The sequence below is a fragment of the Anas acuta genome, chromosome 21 (genome assembly GCF_963932015.1).
Source record: "Anas acuta chromosome 21, bAnaAcu1.1, whole genome shotgun sequence".
NCBI lineage: Eukaryota > Metazoa > Chordata > Aves > Anseriformes > Anatidae > Anas > Anas acuta.
In genome coordinates, this window is record NC_088999.1 from 7,720,890 (window position 1) to 7,738,597 (window position 17,708).

The 17,708-nt window shown below is 55.7% G+C and overlaps 1 protein-coding gene across 20 annotated transcripts in view; it reads left to right on the forward strand.

Moving 5' to 3' along the window:
• The window catches only part of MACF1 (microtubule actin crosslinking factor 1), a 134,974-nt gene that overhangs the window by 76,330 nt on the left and 40,936 nt on the right, over positions 1–17,708 (forward strand). For 19 of the 20 annotated variants that reach the window (XM_068657731.1, XM_068657733.1, XM_068657743.1 and 16 more), the window contains 7 exons: positions 630–747; positions 2,392–2,454; positions 3,255–3,496; positions 3,949–4,078; positions 4,862–5,061; positions 5,749–6,244; positions 6,807–8,278. In XM_068657731.1, the coding sequence (XP_068513832.1) occupies positions 630–747; positions 2,392–2,454; positions 3,255–3,496; positions 3,949–4,078; positions 4,862–5,061; positions 5,749–6,244; positions 6,807–8,278 (2,721 nt within the window). The remainder of the gene's footprint in view (positions 1–629; positions 748–2,391; positions 2,455–3,254; positions 3,497–3,948; positions 4,079–4,861; positions 5,062–5,748; positions 6,245–6,806; positions 8,279–17,708) is intronic. The other variant, XM_068657727.1, reaches the window with a different exon arrangement.

Consider the following 17,708-nt stretch of genomic DNA (forward strand, 5'->3'; position numbering starts at 1 on the left):
CCCTCTGTGTGTGGGCATCTCATGGTCCCTGGTGTGCAGGCAAGGGAACAGAGCGAAGGTCCTCCCGCGCACAGCCTCATTTCCCTTCCCTCCTTCCCACCTGCTTTGTCGGGAATCTGCGAGTTTTTGCTGAGTGCTTCTCCCTGCGAGACATCAAAGGCAGCCTCCTCCGCTCATCTCCGGCGATGCCTTAAATGAGGACAATTCAAGGGCTGGGCTGGGAGGCCCGGCAGCGTCCTTGTGAGCCACCGTGGCCTCAGGGCTCTGAGCTGCAGGTTCACACGGGGGCTCTGCAGAAAGCCGTGGGACTGCGCTCACACACGGCTGGGTAGCACGAGGGGGGGAGGGAGCCCCCAGAAACAGCAGGCGGGAGAACAAGGTGTGACAGACCCACTGCTCAGGGGACAGCTCGTTACTCTTTGATTCCCACTGGCAAAAATACTCACCAAGACACCCACTCCATGCACACAGTCTGCAATGTGCCGGCGTGCCCCAGCGATACGCAGGCGGTTTGCTGGGGGCTGTTCTCTCAGCTCTGTCCCAGTGCCACCAGCTCACAGCAGAGGGGACCGGGCTCCCCGTTTCCATCGGGGACAGCACGGGTGAGCGCAGCCTTTGCCTCCGAACAGGATCTCCTGGAGGAGTGGACGGGGAAGGGGCCGCAGGTGGAGGAGATCGGCCGCAAGGGGACCCTCCTGGAGAACCTGATCGTGGAGATCACGGCCCCAGACAGCCAGGGCAAGGCGGGTGAGTCGCAGCCCTGCTCGCCAGCCATTGCAGGGAGCTGGCACCGTGCCTGCTTCCTCTGCTCGCTCTCACTGCTCCACAAGCATCATTTCAGAGCCCGCATCAAGCAAAAAATGGGGCTACCTCCCCTGTAACAAACCTTAGAGGATCAGAGGTGGTCCAAATATCTTGGGGCTCAGGAGTGGTGGTCAGGTTGTTGCATTTATGCATCAGCTGTGTGCTCTGAGCCCACCAGTGCCAGGTAAGGCAGTGTGGCTTCCTTTGCTGTAGTGTAACGAGCACTGAAGGAGCCTGTGCTTGCCACGGGCCCAGCTCACGGCCATGCCTTGATGCTCGGCCAAAGCAGAGGAGGTTCGGGTCCTGCAGGGCAGTGTGCTTCAGCCTCCTGGGGCCTGAGATGTTTTAATCAAACTCCAGAATGCGGGTTTCATATCTGCATGAAATTGAAGACTGATATTCAGACATGATTTACTAGTCTCCTTTTTGGCTTTACGTCTCTGAAGCAATGAGATTATGTCTGGTTTGTTTGGAACCCAACTAAAAGATGTCTTCCAACTCATGAGAACAAGTCTCTGGACTCCCCTCACTGATGGGCCTTTATGGGAATTTAGTCTATGTTTGTTTGTTGGGGTTAACTTGATTTGCAGTTCAGTGGGAAGCCTCCAAGAAAACTAGGGAGAAAGGCTGCAGACGGGTGTGTGAAGGATGCGGGAGCTGGCAGCAGTGTGAGCTGAACCCCAGCTCCTCTTTCAGTGACGTTATCCAGTATCTTGTGTCGTAGTGCTCACTGAAGGTTCTAGCATTTGGGGTAGCTGACCTGATGTTTATGCCAAACCTGTTCATAATGCCAACCTGAAATTTTCCTGGAAATTTTAATTTGGAGTTTGCTCATTCCCTGCTCTTGATGGTTGTTGGATGATGTCGCCAACACAGGGGGCTGCCACGCAGGTTACCATTCCCCTGTACAAACCTGGGGTAACATTTGGAAGCTGCAGTCCCTTACATCCATGAAAGCGTTAAAATGTGTGGTTAGAAAGAGAGAAGCTTACTCGATGACGTTTCTGCAGAATCCCCTTTTGACTGTGACAGTAACTGATGCCTGCGGTGTGTCCCACAGAGGGTCACTGATGAATCGTGCGTGGTGCCTCTGCACAGATCGAGCATGTCTGTGCACCAAGGCAGCTTTAAATAGATTCATTCCATAAGTAAAGGAGAACATGGGGGAGTTAATTTCTTTAGGGGAGTTAATCTCTTTAAATGATGGCAGTATAAAGCCTCAGCAGTCTCACTCAGTAATTCACAAAGTCGTGGTGAGGGCAGCAGCTTTTCTGGGGCATCCGGAGAGACGTGGGGGGACAGCCCTGGCCCCGGTGCTGCGGGCTGTGCAGGAACCTCATCCCACGGACATGATGAGCACGAGGCAGCGGCCCCCCAGCGCCGTCCGTGTGCTTGGTGCCGCCGTGCTCTGTCGGGGGGGGCTGTGTTGTCCCACGCTGTGTTCGCAGGCTCGCGCGCCGGGCTGCATCCTCCTGGCGCGGCGCTCCCGGGCGGTGGAGGCAGCCCTGCCTGGTGTTCATTGCTTGCTGTCCGCATTCCTAACACGTCTGTCTTGTCCCTCTGTCTGTCCCCGTCCCCTCTGCTCAGGTTCTGTGCTGCCCGCTCTGGGAGGGCCGGTAGGCAGCGTGAACGGATACCACACTTGCAAAGGTGAGAGCGCTGTGCCGGCACGCGCGTGCTGGGGCCGTGTCCTGTCCGTTGTGTCTGTGCCTGCTGGCAGCGCTGTGCATTTCCATCCGTGAGACAGAAGTCACAATGTGACACCATCAGCATCCCGTAGCAAGGGAAATGAGCCTGCAAATGGGCTTCCTAATTCCGAGCAGCGCTGCGCCACGGGACGGGCAGGTGGCTGTGACCGGGGACAGCGGTCAGGCTGAAGGACGGAGCCGGGAGGGCAGCAGGCGGCTGTGGGCAGTGACAAACCCCTGGCACCCCGTCAGGTGGTGTTACGGGCTGATAAACGGGCGATCGTTTTAAGGCCTGCAATTAAATTTATTGGTTCTAAGGGATTATAATGCCATCCAACCCTTCAGTTTGAAGAGCAATTTTAATTACTGACCGTTATCTGCTGTTAGTTCAGCGGTTCAACGAGATAATAGCTGCATAAAAATGGCTTTATACCTTGGTGTCATGTTACTTACCGCTGAATTGGCAGTGACATTGCAGGAGTGGGGCTCAGCTTGCATCAGCCTCTCAAACATGAAGACAGTTGCTTTGTTTGCAAACTGTCAGCACACGAATGTTGTGCAAGGGGATGAGCCCCTCGGCATGCCGGGCACTGATAGCCTGACATTGCCAGTGCTCTGCAGGCAGCAGGACGGCCGCACGGCTGCTTGCTGCTGGTGCTTGGCTGTGGCTGCCCGGGGCTAGATTAGCTCCTGAGAGAGTCCAGGTGAAGTGCAGCAAGGTGGGCAGTGTTCCTCATCCCAGGCTGCTGTTTTTGGCAACAGATCTGACTGAGATCCAGTGCGATGTGTCGGATGTCACCCAGCAGTACGAGGGCCTTGGCGTGGTGCTGCGGGAACGCCAGCAGCAGCTCTCAGCCATGCTGGAGAAGATGCAAGAGGTGCAGGAGGAGGCGAGTGCCATGCTCAAGTGGCTGGAGTCAAAGGAGCGCACGCTGTCAGAGCTGGAAGCCTCCTCCTCGCCCACCAAGACGGAGACGATGAGAGCCCAGGCCGAGCACAACAAGGTAACTCCTCTTCCAGAGCACAATTAGGATTGGGCATCTTCTCCCCAGGCTTCCTGGAGATGTGCTTAATTGCAGCAAGGTTAGACGTGTGAGCAGCACAGATCTGCCCTGGGCTGCAGAGGGGCTTTCCCAAGAAGGGAACGCGGGTGGGTCTGTGGAGCAGGAGCCGGCACGCTGAGCTCAACCCTCTTGGTTTCAGACCTGTTGCTCTCAGGCATTTGGCTCAGAGGAGAGGCACTTATCTGTAGCCCTTGCTGCTGGGCCACCCCAGCTTCTCTGGGAAGCAATCTCCCTCTGTTCTGCTCTTGCAGCCAAGCTAGCTCATGATCCTGCTAATGAAGAGCAAAGAACAGAAACTGCTCAACTCCAGCTTGTAGCTCCTGCTTTATTCCTCCTCGGTGATGTTATTCTTTTGCACTGTATCTAAAGAAATTCAAATGATTGTGTTCCAGGCATTTCTGGCTGAATTGGAACAGAAATCAGAAAAGATCCAGAAGGTAAAGGAGGCACTTTCTGGCTTGCTGGAGAAATATCCAGATTCTCCGGAAGCACCAAACTGGAAGAAGATGCAGGAAGACCTGAGTAAGTGCCTGAAGCACTCTAGTGAGGCTTCTGTCTTGAAACATTACGTTAGAAGTGATTCAGGACTGCAGGACGATTCCAAAGTCACAGCAGAACAGAGTCACTTCTAATTAAAATTCAGTAAATAGCGAACTTATCTCCAAGCTGTCTGGTGTACAAGGTGTTCCAGAGATGAGCACTGTCATGATTAATGAAATCTCTATGATGGATGTATATTTTAAAGACTTGCCTCCTTAAATTACCTCTCTAAAAAAAAAAAAAAGATTAGCAGCACGAGTTGATTACTTTGATTAAAAGCTTCACTGCTTGATATAAAACTCTAGTCATTAGCAAGGATATCCTAGGTAATGCAATGTTGACTAAACAAGACTGTGTATTTAAAAAGAAGCCCAGAGATTCTCTTCTTTGAAATAGCAGGAACGCATTTACGGAGTTCTCCGTCCAGGAGATCTGAATGTGCTGTTTGAGGACTGATACACATGAGAGTATCCTCATTTATCGGAGCTGGTTTCTGAGCCAGAGCTGTGAGATGGCTCACCCAAGGTCAGACGAGCTCGTGGCAGTAGTGACTAGATTGCAGAAATCCTGCTTGCGAGGTTTTTTTCTATGAGCTTCAAGACCACGTAGCCATTAGAAATGGGTAACGGCTTATTAGATGGAGAGTGAATAGAGCCACGCTAGAAATGCTGAGGAGGTTTCCCGTGTCGGGTGAACCACGGGGAGGCTGAAAAACCTTCTTGGTGGAGGGGAGCATGACCAGCACCAACGCAAACGCTGCTTCAGATTGCAGGTGGGAGCGAGCCAGCCAGGCAACGGCCGAGCGGCAGCAGAAGCTGGAGGAGTCGGCGAACCAGCTGGCCAGCTTCCAGGCTGCCGAGGCGCAGCTGCGGCCCTGGCTGATGGAGAAGGAGCTCATGATGAGCGTGCTGGGACCCCTCTCCATCGACCCGAACATGCTGAATGCACAGAAGCAGCAGGTCCAGGTGAGCTGGGGGCTGTGTGCATGTCCCCACAGTGGGTTAGGGACAAGGAAGGAGGGTGTCGCTTCCACTGGGTGAGGTGGGAGATCTCAGGGCTCCTCTTCCAAGTCCACCAAACCCCACTGACTGCAGACTGCTGTGAAGAACTTGAGATGGGTGCAGTGCTTGAACTCAATTCCCTGCACTGGATTGACTCATCGGTGAATCACTTGGCCCCTCCTGGGGAGCAAAATTGCTTTAAACAAGACCTGTGCTGATGCTCTGCAGGACTTGCTAATGCTGCCCCTCCACCTGGGGCACTGCCTGGCAGCCAGTTCCCTGCCTACTGCTTCCAAATACTAACATGTCCGTAACTGGCCTCAGCATAAAGTAAAATGCCCCAGTTAACATAATTACATTTCCTTCTCATCTAACCGGTTTATGTTACATTACACAGCAGTAGGACAAATAAGAGAGAGAGCAGAATGCTCTGTCACTGGAGTCTCAGACCCCTCCCAGCTTTTTAAGTTACAAGGTCACAATAAATCACTGTATCCCTTGCCCAACTGCTGTCCCACCCCAGGAGCATCTCGATTTGCTCCTAGTGATTCTGTGGGCTGGATAAAACCCTTGGAGGTCTGGTTTGTTTTGACTGTGTGTACTCAGAGCTGTCAGTTTTACGCAAACATTTTCATGTTATTTCTGTTCCAGTTTATGCTGAAGGAATTTGAAGCTCGCAGACAACAGCATGAGCAGCTCAACCAGGCAGCTCAGAGCATCCTAACTGGCCCTGGAGATGTTTCTCCATCCACTAACCAGGTGCGGGAAGAGCTCCAAGGGGTTAATCAGAAATGGTCCGAGCTAACAGAACGCCTCAACTCCCGCTCCAGCCAAATTGATCAAGCCATAGTGAAGAGTACCCAGTACCAGGAGCTCCTGCAGGGCCTCTCCGAGAAGGTGAAGGCAGTTGGGCAGCGCCTGAGCAGCCAGTCTGCCGTCAGCACGCAGCCCGATGCCGTGAAACAGCAGCTGGAGGAAACCAGTGAGATCCGCTCAGACCTGGAGCAGCTGGAAGAGGAGATCACAGAGGCTCAGACCCTCTGTGATGACCTGTCTGTTCTGATCGGGGAGCAGTATCTGAAAGATGAGCTTAGGAAACGTCTGGAGACCGTGGCTCTTCCTCTCAAAGGGCTGGAAGACCTGGCAGGTGAGACAGCATGGAGAAGTTGGTTACGAGGTGTTGAACTTTGCCCCTTGCTTTTTGCCACAGGGTTCACCCATCACTGGGTTTTTAGGAATAATAAGGGAAGGACTATTTATCATTTTGAGGGAGGTGCTTTGTGGGTGTTTAAAGCGGCACTAAGCAGAGGAGACTTCTCACTCTGGACATAGTAGCCAGGCAGGCTTTGTTCAAAAAAAAAAAGGTCTCTAACTTCAGAATGGGGAGTAGAGGAAGTGCAGTGTGAGTGCAGAGTAGAGGAAGTGCAGTGTGAGTGCAGTGACTACCTTCTAATCTTGGGATTCCCCTTCTGGTTTCTAAGAGGTTGTGTTTAGAAGCTACTCAGGAGAACTGAGATTACTGCATTATCATTACCTAATACTTCCAAAGAAATACATGAACTGGTGAGCAAAAGTGATGGTGATGCAATGGAAAACTCCTTCCTGTTAATCAAAACACAGTTGGTGCATCTGAGATGATTTTAAATAATTGCACTTTGCTTATTTGATTCCAGCTTAATTGTTGCATTCTAATCTTATTTCCATTCCAGCCGACCGGATGAACCGACTGCAGACTGCGCTTGCAAGTTCCCAGCAGTTCCAGCATATGTTTGATGAACTCAGGACCTGGCTAGATGACAAACTGTGCCAGCAAGCTCAGAGCCAACCTATTTCTGCTAAACTTGAGAGGCTACAGAGCCAAATTCAGGAACAAGAGGAGTTCCAGAAGAGTCTCAACCAACACAGTGGCTCCTATGAGATGATCGTAGCTGAGGGAGAATCTTTGCTGCTTTCTGTCCAGCCTGGGGAGGAGAAGACCACTCTCCAAAACCAGTTGGTCAGCCTCAAAACACACTGGGAAGAGCTCAGCAAACAGGCTGCTGACAGACACTCTAAGCTCAAGGACTGCTTGCAGAAAGCTCAGAAGTACCAACGGCACACAGAGGACCTCCTGCCTTGGGTGGAGGACTGCAAGGCAAAGATGTCAGAGCTGGAAGTTACTCTGGATCCAGTGCAGCTGGAGGCAACTCTCCTGAGATCAAAGGCCATGCTGAGCGACGTGGAGAAGCGCCGCTCCTTGCTGGAGATGCTGAACAGCGCTGCTGACATCCTGATCGATGCTTCTCAGACCGATGAGGATGACATTCGGGATGAGAAGGCTGGGATCAATCAGAAGATGGATGCCATCACAGAAGAGCTGCAAGCCAAGACGGGCTCCCTTGATGAAATGTCCCAGAGGCTCAAGGAGTTCCAAGAGAGCTTCAAGAACATCGAGAAGAAGCTGGAAGGGGCAAAGCACCAGCTGGAGATCTTTGATGCACTCGGGCCACAAGCCTGCAGCAACAAGAACTTGGAGAAGCTCAGGGCCCAGCAGGAGGTGCTGCATGCCCTGGAACCACAAGTGGATTATCTGAAAAACTTCACTCAAGGTCTAGTAGAAGATGCCCCAGATGGGTCTGACTGTTCTCAGCTATTAAATCAAGCTGAGGTGGCTCAGGAGGACTTTAAAGCTGTGAAGCAGAAAGTGAATGACTGCTGCGTGCTCATGGAAAACAAACTTGAAGGGATCGGCCAGTTCAGTAGTCGGGTCAGGGAGATGTTCTCTCAGCTGGCAGATCTCGATGATGAGCTAGACAGCATGGGCCCCATCGGGAGAGACTCTGACAGCCTTCAGTCCCAAGCAGAGGACGTTCGTACGTTCCTGGGCAAGCTCCACAGGCTGAAGTCTGACATTGAGGCTTCTGAAAGCGAATGCAAGAAAATGCTCGAGGATGAAGGGAGCCCTGATTTATTAGGACTGAAACGTGAATTGGAGACGCTGAACAAACAGTGCAGCAAACTGACTGAGAGAGGCAAGAACCGTCAGGAGCAGGTAGAAACGACCCTGTCGCGTGTCGAGGACTTTTACAGCAGGCTGAAGGAGCTGACCCACATGACAACGGCAGCAGAGGAGAACGAGGCCTTGCAGTGGGTGGTGGGAACAGAGGTTGAAACCATCAACCAGCAGTTGGCAGACTTCAAGGTAAGTCTTTACGCTAAAGCATTTCTTAAATGGCATTCGGTGTTAGAAGCTCTCTCTGGTGTTGTGGTCTTTCGTGTGGGACCTCTGTTCTTCAAGCTGTTGTGACAGTTGTTCATTGCTAGGTCGGCATTTTGGGTGCAGTAGATTACTGTTGCTCTGGGGGATATAAAATCAACTGCTGGACTTGATAGTCTGCAGTGAAAGGAAGAGACAAGGCTTTGTGGCTGGCAGAAAAAATTCTTTTGCCTGTTCTTGTGGTGTGTAATGTTGATACGCCAGCACCCCCTGGGCTTTTGGAGGTGGTTGGTATTTACGTTTTGTGGGAGGGAGGAATGTTTTTGAGTCTGTTTGAGCTGTTGGTGTTGTCTGAGAGCCTCGTCCAGATCAGCTCATCCTGTAGGCCTTTCTACCGGACCCACCCTTCCCACTTGTTGTTCAGCTCTGTGGGGTCCATCTGGGGGTCCTTGGGTGCAAATAAAGCCAGAGATGAGCTGTGGGAGAAGGGGGACACACGGGGAAAGAAACCAAGCAGAGATGATTTTTGTTGTGGGCTTTTCATGTTTCCAGCACAGATCTGTTCAGGACCATCAAGGCTTGCAGGAAATGTTGAGAAAAGAGTTGATTGTGTTTGATTTTTTTAAATACAGTGCTGTGTTATTGGGTCATGCTGTTACACTACATTAATTACATTAATACTGCTTAGGAACTCTCTCGCTGTGAAACTTGTCTTATCGATGTGCTCGGGAGCTGATGATTGGGCTGATTTACATCTGGCTGCCCGTTTCCTGGTGATCGTGGCGGGCGGGAGGGGGAGGCATTTTTACAGCCATTTACTTTTCATCTCATGGCTAATTGATCCCGTTCCATCACTTGGCAGCTCTGTGAACCCCTCACCAGGACGGGGTAGTTCTGCTTTGAGGGCTGCCTGTCCAAAAACACTCGGCAGCGTTGCTAACAGGGCGAACTCCAGCTTACGTGGTTGTGTTGCGGTTATCTCTTGTGTTGGGCGGCCTTCTGCATTAAACTTGCATTGCTTAGGAAGGGCTTAATTTCCATGTTGAACACCCCACAGCTGCTTTGCAGCAAATATATCCAAAAAGGAGTTCCTGGGCTGTGTAACTGGCGCAGTGTCTGTGCAGTACACAAGGCCTAGCAGGGCCGGGGCCACTCGTGTGAGGGCCGGGAGGGAGACCTGCAGCCTGTGGCGGGGTCTTGGTTCGTGGAAAGCTTCATAAGAAAAGTGGAAGTGGTGGCAGTGAGCGTAGGGTTGTGCTGTGTAATGCCTGTGGACGATGTGGGGGAGAGGCGATGGTGGATGGTGCTGGTACGTGGCAGCGTTCCTCCTGTGCACGGTTTGTCCAGGCGCTGTTACGTGAGGCACAAGCATTGCAGAGCAGATATTGGCAAAGCCTCATCTTAGGGCTCTGCCTACGGGCAGATGTGATGGAAGGGGTTCAGGCAGCACTGGCCAGGGCCCCGCTTCTGCCCCACTGCCCTGGGGGGCCTCTGGTTCCTCAGCACCTGAGCCCTGCTGCTGTGGGCGATGCAGGCCTGGCTCCCCCCAGACAGGAGCAAGAAGCCCCAGGGGCTCGCTCGGCCTGCCCAGGGGGTGTGAGCAGGCAGATAGCATGTCTTAAGGCATCAATTTTAATGAACATCTGTGTAAATGAGATGCAAATTAGGCATGGCCCCAGGGCTCCCGGCGTGCTGCCAGTGCAGCCCCGACAAAGGTGGGCACTTCTGGGCTCATTGTGTCCCCTTTTAATCAAAGGAGAGGTATTGAAGGCTGGCTGAGGCCAAGGCAGATGACTTGTGAAGCAGCTTATAACCACGTATTTTTCTTTTCCTGCCTGCAAACGCTCCATGAGCTGCCCCATAGCAAAAGAGCCTTCCCTGGGCCCCAATAACTTGGTCAAGGCGAGTTGCTGGGGCTGGCAGAGGGCTGGGAGAACCCTGGCTGGAGGAGGCCTGAAGGTGTCACCTTGTTCACCACCTCGTTTTATGCTAAGTGCAGCTGAGAGGCATCTCTGAGGGTTGGAGGCTGTGCTTATGTGGACATCCTGACGGGTATTGCTTCACCCCATGAGATGCTTCAGCTCCGTCGGAGGGCACGGCGCTGCCAGAGCTCGCGGGCACAGGAGCAGCCGGTGCAGGGGCACGGGCCGTGGTTTCACTTCAGAGAAGAGCAGGCTGGCTTGGCATCGCTTGCGAGAGCAGTAAACACACGCAAGCTCTCTGAGGAGCCCTTTTTTGTATAAACGGGTACTAAAAACAGGAAAGTCCCTTCCGTGCCATCTCCACGAGCGTCACACAGTGTGTTGTGCTCTTTGGCACGAGGCAGCCACTAGCGAGAGCTGCTGCTGGGAGCACACGGGCTGGGGCGCTTCTTCCCCCTCCGCCCTCTCTGCTGTCGGCTTGGTTTTCTCAAAGCTCACAGTAATATTAAATTTTAATGACTGAAATCAAATGAGCCACAGTCGAAATGTTACTAAACATAACAGCTACGTTAATTCAGTTTAGCAAACAGCAGAGTTCCCCAGGGGAATTACTCCCTGGGTGCGGAGGAGCGATGTGGGGTCACGCAGAGACGTTGGGGTTTTCTCCGAAGCCTGCCCTCACGCAGCGGCAACCCCTGACCCAGAAGAGCCAGAATCGCAGTCCTTCATCCCAAAGATTGGGAGGCCAAAGTTGTGCAGAGGATAAAGGAGAGCTGCAGTTTGCTCTTTTGCCATGGCGGTGCCAGAAAGCCCCAGGCATGGGCTTGTCCCACCTGCCCAAAGCGCATCTGTCAGCCTGGGCCTTGGCAAGGTGGTGGAATTGCATTCTCCAGTGGGTTTGGGAAGACATCTGCCTGGTTTTGTTTACTTGGTGCATACATTTTACAGGCTGGATTTTGAAGTCGTCTTTCAAAGCCTGTCTGGTACTTAGCACTGATGATTTTGAATAGTGAACCAGGACCCTGTTTGGATTCACCGCGTTGGTTCTGGACAAGCTCTCATTTTTCTGTTTCACCGACAGAGCAGAGTAACGCACAGCTGTGCAATGCTCCCTGGGTCAGAGGTGCAAGCAGTTTTTTGGCTCGCTACAGCATAGAACAAGGCTTGGGAGTGAAAAGCAGCCTTTGCCCCTCCTGCAGTAGCGTGCCAGAGCGGCTCTGTACTTCTGGGGAAGGCTTTCCTCCCCATGCTGGGGATGAGTGCAGAAGCTGGGCAGGGTGCCTTCGCTCCCCCTTGGCCTTGCAGTCCAGAAATGATTTCTGCATGCGTCTGAGGAACTTTACCCCAGCTGAAACCCAGGAAAAAAGCATCAGACCTGTCACCACAGCCAAACGGTCGCTTTCACATTTGCCCCGGTGCAGACGCCGAAGGGGAGGAGGATGGGAGGAGGATGCCTCTGTGCCTCCGAACGCGGCTGGACCGTGGGTGACGGGGGACGAGGAAGGGAACGGCCGAGCCCCTTCCCAGCCGGCACCCCCCTCCTGCAGCTGCTCCGGGCGCGGGGGCACGGCGCAGGAATGCCGGCGAGCCGGGACCTGCCGCAGCTGGCACAGGCGGCGCTGCCGGGATCTCGCCCCAAGCCCCAGCCATGCAGGGAGCAGCGCCGAGCCGCACGAAGGCATCACCGCCACGGTCGATCCCGGCTGGGGGCTGCTGCACCAGGAGGGCTGGCAGGAGCCCCCCAGGAGTGAGGGACGAGCACCCCGCGGTGTGCTGGGGCACCCCACAGCCCAGCTCCCCGCTGCTCCTCCAGCAGCCGCTCTTTTGGGGAGGTGATTTGAAAGCAGGGTTGCTCAACGTGCTGTGCTTAGGCAAGGCTGCTTAGTGCCAATAAAGCTTTTGTGCTCGAGGACGGGGAGAGGGAGGACCCTTGGACAGCACTAACTTGTGGCACGCTCCCATTTTATTTTAGAGCAGGTCAGGTCGTCCAGGGCCCGCGCAGCCCTCAGCCCTCGTGCCTGCAGAACCCCTTTGTCTACTTTAAAAAAAAAAAAAAAAAAAAAAGGCAGGGAAAGAAATCCCAGGAGTGGTGATGCAGCTAGTGAGTGAAGACCTGAGCAGCATTAGTCATCTTCCCATTCAGATGCTGCTCTTTCTAATTCTGCTCCGGGCCCTCCCCACGTCACCCTAAGCAAAAGGAGCAATGAGGAGCAGTGAGCTCATTGCAGCCCCACGTCGAGGCAGGACAGCATCTGCTTTCTTCAGAGCTCCGATTGCTTGGAAAAAGGAACTGTTGTCACTGCAAGGGGCACCGGTGGCAGGGACAGACACGGGCAGGGGTTTGTGGCTGCCCGGCTCTGCGCTTTGTGGGTTAGTTTGCACTGAAACAGGAGGCTTCTCTCCCGGAGCTGATGCCATTTGCATTTGCAGAGCACGCTGCTCTGCGGGCTGGGGGAGAGCGTGGTCGTGAGCAATGTTTTGTGCTCCTCCTGTACAAAACTGGGTGCACACACCTCCAGGCCTCGGGGACCATGGGTCAGGCTCTGTCCCCTGCTCTGGGGTCTGCTCTGCCACTGCTGAGCTGCTCCCAAAGATGTGCAAAGGAAAATCAGCCACTGTGCCAGGGCTGCGGGTCCAAGGGCTGCGGACCCAGCTGGGGCGGTGGCAGAGGGGACGATTCGCAGCCCCCGGTGGTATTTTTAACCCTTATGTGCCCCCAGAGGAATGCGCATGGCTCCTTGCAGTCGTCCCGTCCCAAGCAGCTGGGAGGGATGGGGCTGGGAGCGGGGACAGGCTGCGCGGCGGTGTCTTCTTGTTGAACGCTTTCCAGGCCTACTTAAAGTATCTCTGCCTAGTATTTTGAGCATCAGCAACACACGCAAAAATGCCTCCTCTCTGACAGCTGGTAAGCTGCCTTAAAGGCACCATCTCCCTGCTTGGAAAAGGGGTGATAAACGTGCTGGGCGCCGGGGCGCGGTCCCCAACGGAGCTGCAGCACCTTGGTGGCACTTGGTGCTGCTCGCCCCGCGCCTCTGCCCCACTAATCTGCAGCGCTGCAAACAAACACGTCCACAGAAGAGACACTTGAGCCCGAGTGGCTCCTGCAGCGCGCAGCCTTCTCATTCCTTGGAAAGGAATTCACCTCAAATAAGGGAAGAGCAAATTGTACCTGGAGCTTGTCCTCCCCGACGGGAGCCTCGCCGGTGCGCACCCGTTCGTCAGGAGGCGGTGGCTGAGTTTTGACCTTGAGGTGTCACTGGGAAGGTGGCAACGTGCAAGCAGCTTCAGGAGCAGATCTCGTGTGTCCATGCGAGCTGGGAACAAGAGAGGGAAGCTGAGAGCTGCTGAGACTGACCAAATCGCAGCAAGGCTTTTACAAGGCTTTTCTTTTATTTATTTTTTTTAACCATAAAACAATGATGCTGTGATCAAACGGACCCTTTCAGGAGTCAGCTCGGGTCACTGCTCAAAAGCCACCCACTTGTGCATGCCTTGGTTCTTCTGCCAGCTCCCTGCCAGCCCCCGCCAGGGGAGATGGGCAAGGGCCTGTCCTCGTCCAGAGGAGGGTTCGTTAATTGGTGGTGGTGACACTTCGCAGGGTTTCCAGGAGACACTAAAAATATCAGCTTTGCGTGAGCCCCGGAGAGCCAGGAGGGTGGAAGCAATGGTCTGCGAGGGCCGAGCAGAGGAGGGCAAGAATCCGGGCTGTGGCTGCCCCCAACACCCGGCTGTCCCCATCCTCTGCTGGGGACAGGGACAGGGAGAGGCTGGAGCAGACACAGACTTCGCGTGGGGAACGGCTCGGACTCGGATTAGTCACCGCAGCGCGCACAGAACAATTGCCAATTCTTCTGCCGAAGGAGTGATTTAAAATGTCTCCCATCCAGAGGATTCTCGGGATGATAACGCACTTACCTCACTTCCTACACAGCCTGCGGAGCTGTTGATTCACCGCCCTGTCCTGTGGCTCTCCCCGCTGCCCCCTGCTCAGGGGCAGCCACTGGGGAGGATTTGCAGGGAAAAAGGGGGGCCGAGGACAGGAGCGGGCGCTACAGCGTGGGCACAGGGCTCTGCCTTCCCCTCTCGGTCCCTGCAGGGTGCCTCGGGGCACTCGGTGCTGCGCAGATGGGCGTCGTGGGAGCACCGGGCTCCGCAGCAACCGCGTGCAGAACGGCGAGTTGTAGGGCTGAGTCTGATCGCTGCTGTAACATGTGGGCTCCAGGCTCCGCTCAGGAGTTATTTATACCAATATCTATGCTGGCTGCTTTGCAGAAAAGCGCTTCAGTGAAGCTCTTGCACCCTTGCTAAAGAAACAACAAGAAATTTGGTGCTCCCTGCACCCGCACATCCAACCTGCAGAAGGTTACTCCAGGAGTTTGGTTTCCAACCCTGCCCTGACTGCTTTCCTGGCCATGCAGACCCCACGGAGGTGGGTTGCTGCCTCCCCCAGCCCTGCGAGGTGTCTGCGGATGCCAGAGAACTGAGGGGTTGCAGGATGCAAATCGCTGCTTGAAAGGCGCACTTCGCATCACGAAACCCTTCTGGCTTTGAAGAGGGGGATTGCGTGGTGGCTGAGGCCCGACATGAAATCGGTTTGAAGTCGGCTGTGAGCGCAGTGGATGGAGGAGCCGCAGCACGGCACGGTCGGATGGGATTAGCCGGGCGCGGGCGCCTGGAACATGCTGCAGGCTCCGGGCTTGCCCACGCAGCGCCGCGTACCTTGCAACGCACAGAAACGCCAATTCCAGAGATTTGGCAAAAGAAGCGAGTTTAGGAGGAGAGCAACAGCACTGAAGGGGAGATAAAGAAATCTCAGAACTCAGTGACAAATGCAGCAAAGACTAAAAGGCACAAGCTCCCCGCCTCCCCAGCAGAAATCTCAGCAAAACCTAAAGAGCTGCTTGTAAGGCCAATGCCGGGTGCATGCGATGTGGCGCTGCTCTCATCGTGAAGTCTGACGGGGTATGAACCCCCCCAAGTCCCCTCAGCTTCAGGTGGCAGCGTGGGGCTCATCGACCTGCCAGGACCCCATGTGCCCATCCCCGGGGCTGCTCAGCAAACCCCACTAGGCCAAGCCAGGAGCTCTCTGCCCTCCACCCCTTGCCACTGGAGAGGCTCAGCGAGGACGGGCAGGGCAGAGGGAACTGGCGCCTGGCAGCAGGGTGAGGATTAGAGGAGCCCCGAGGATGAGGAAGGCGCTCGGTGGTATGCCAGGCTCATTAGCAACGTGTCCGTCAGCGGTTTGGAGCTGTCTCTGGGCTCTTGATCATCTCCCAACGCAGGTCCCTCATTTCCAGCTGCTGAGACGCATTAAAAGAAAGCTAAAAATACGTCGGCTTCCAAATATTGCTTCCCCGTGTAAACAGCCGCCGCTGCGGCGGGCAGGATGCGATGCAGGCGTAAACAGGAGACATCACCCGGCCACGGGAGGGTCCCCGCGCCCCAGAGATGGTGCCCATAGGAGGAAGGCTTGAAAAGTGTGGGTCTGGGGGACAAACGGGGATGTTTCCCCTTTGAGCAGGTCGCTTTGGGGGCCTCTCTAACTTGAGCAAGTCTGGAACAGTCTCTGGGGGATTTAGCAGAGGTTCCTCACCCTCAGGCCGGCAAGTGGGCCGGGGGAGGCAGTGGCTCTGGGGGCCCGTGCCCTGCTCGGTGGCACCCTCGCAGCACCCGTTGGTCCCCCATTGGCAGGGGGACCAAGAGTGGCGCCAGCATCCCCAGCCTCGGACCCGAAGTTGTGCCTGGCTCAGTGAGGCTGCTCAGAGAGGATTTGTGAACTAAACCACAGCCACATTTGGGGTCCTGGTGGCCCTTCCAGTCCTTTGCCCCCGAAGCACGGGTCCGGCTCTCTGTGAGACCAGCAGCCGCGCTCCCCTGAGCCCCCGGGGCTGCAAATCTGGAAGCTCTATCAGGCGTTTATTTCAGTAACAGAGAGCGCTGCTGGCAGGGCTCCACATACCAGAGCCGTTCAGACAGCAGAAAGGACAGAAATTCAAACAGGACCTCCGCGCCCTGCCCTGGCCCTCCTTCGCACCCTGGAGCCAGGCTTGTGCTCCCCGGCCCCCTTCAGCCCCGTGACTTCTGTCCCCGGCGCTGGCGGTGGTGGCACTTGGTGGCTTAATGCCCGGCCGGTGACTTGGGGAACCTGCACGAGCTCCAGCTCAGGTCTTCAGGCCAGGCACACGGCAGGTTTTTAATTGGCTTTAGGACTTGCTGGATATTTCCCTAATGGTTTTAGAGACGGGGGCAGGGGGGAGATGTGTTAGGGGAAGACTTGGCTTGCTTTTGGCACGTGACTTTATGAGGAAATAGGAAAAGAATTTCTGGCTGTGAAGCCGGCAGCTCCACGTCGAGCTTGTTCCTAGGAGTGGAACAAAAAAGCCTCCGCGCCCCCGGCCTGGATGCCTGGGATTCCTGGCGGAGGGGCCCCGGAGCGGTAACGGTCCCGCTGCAGCCGAGGGGCAGCAGGAGCCGTGCGGCTGCGCTGCCATGGCACAGCCACCCCTGCCGCCTTGTTTCAGCTGTGCCCCCTTCAAAACCTGCACCAGGGGCCGGACCCCCAAAGGATAAAGAGCTGGGCCCCGAGCTGAGCCCCGTGCATGTACGGGAGGGTCCAGGGACAGCGTGGGATGCACGAGGAGCTCCCCCGCCTGCAGGATGGAGCCCTCCCCACCTCCCAGCTCTTCTCCTCGCTCCTGTTTTAGCACGGTTACAGGAAAAGGCTTTCCAAAGGTTGTTTGCAACCAGCCCAGCTGGGTGCTTCAGGCAATGGAACGGGCGTTTTATAACCCTGGCAGCCTCCTCCTTTGCAAAACGATCGTTTCCATCTTTTTTTGGGGAGGGAACCGGCCCTGGGAGCGTGGTGCTGGAGCAGTTGCTCGCTGCAATTTGCACCCCCCTCAAAGCAAGCGGCTGCTGCCCATAGACTAGGGGGGGGTCTCAAGCCCCCCCAGCCGTGCCCTGAGCTGCTGCCTCGAGTCCCCGTGGTTTTGGAGGCAGCAGGCACCTGCAGCGTGCCCGAAAAATCATGAAATTGGGCCTTTTGGCTCTTTTTGGCTCCAGCTCCTCGGCCATAAGAGGCGCGGGGCTCAGTGGTGGGCGACCAGAGCGGCAGCGGCTCTTTGTGCCCGGGGGGGGGGGGGGGGGGCTGCCCGGTGCACCGGGATGGGGAAGGGAAGGGAATGGAAGGGGGGGACCCGGTGCCCGGCCCCGCCGCTCCGCCCGGCCCGGGGCTCGCCGGGGGGGTCCCTCCGGGACCGAGCCGCCCGCGGTGCTGGGGGGGGGGCTCCGGGGGCGGCCGGGCCCCTCCGCGGACAAAAGCGGCCGGGGCGCGGGGGGGGGGCAGCCGCCGAGGCAGGGCGTTGCTGCTCTTTGTCGGGGGATTTGCGCTGCCGCCTCCCCCCGGAGGAGGAGCCACCCCGGCGGGGCGGGGACCGGGGGCTGCCGGCGACCGGCGGAGCGCCCCCCGGTAACCCCCCCACCCCCCAAAAAAT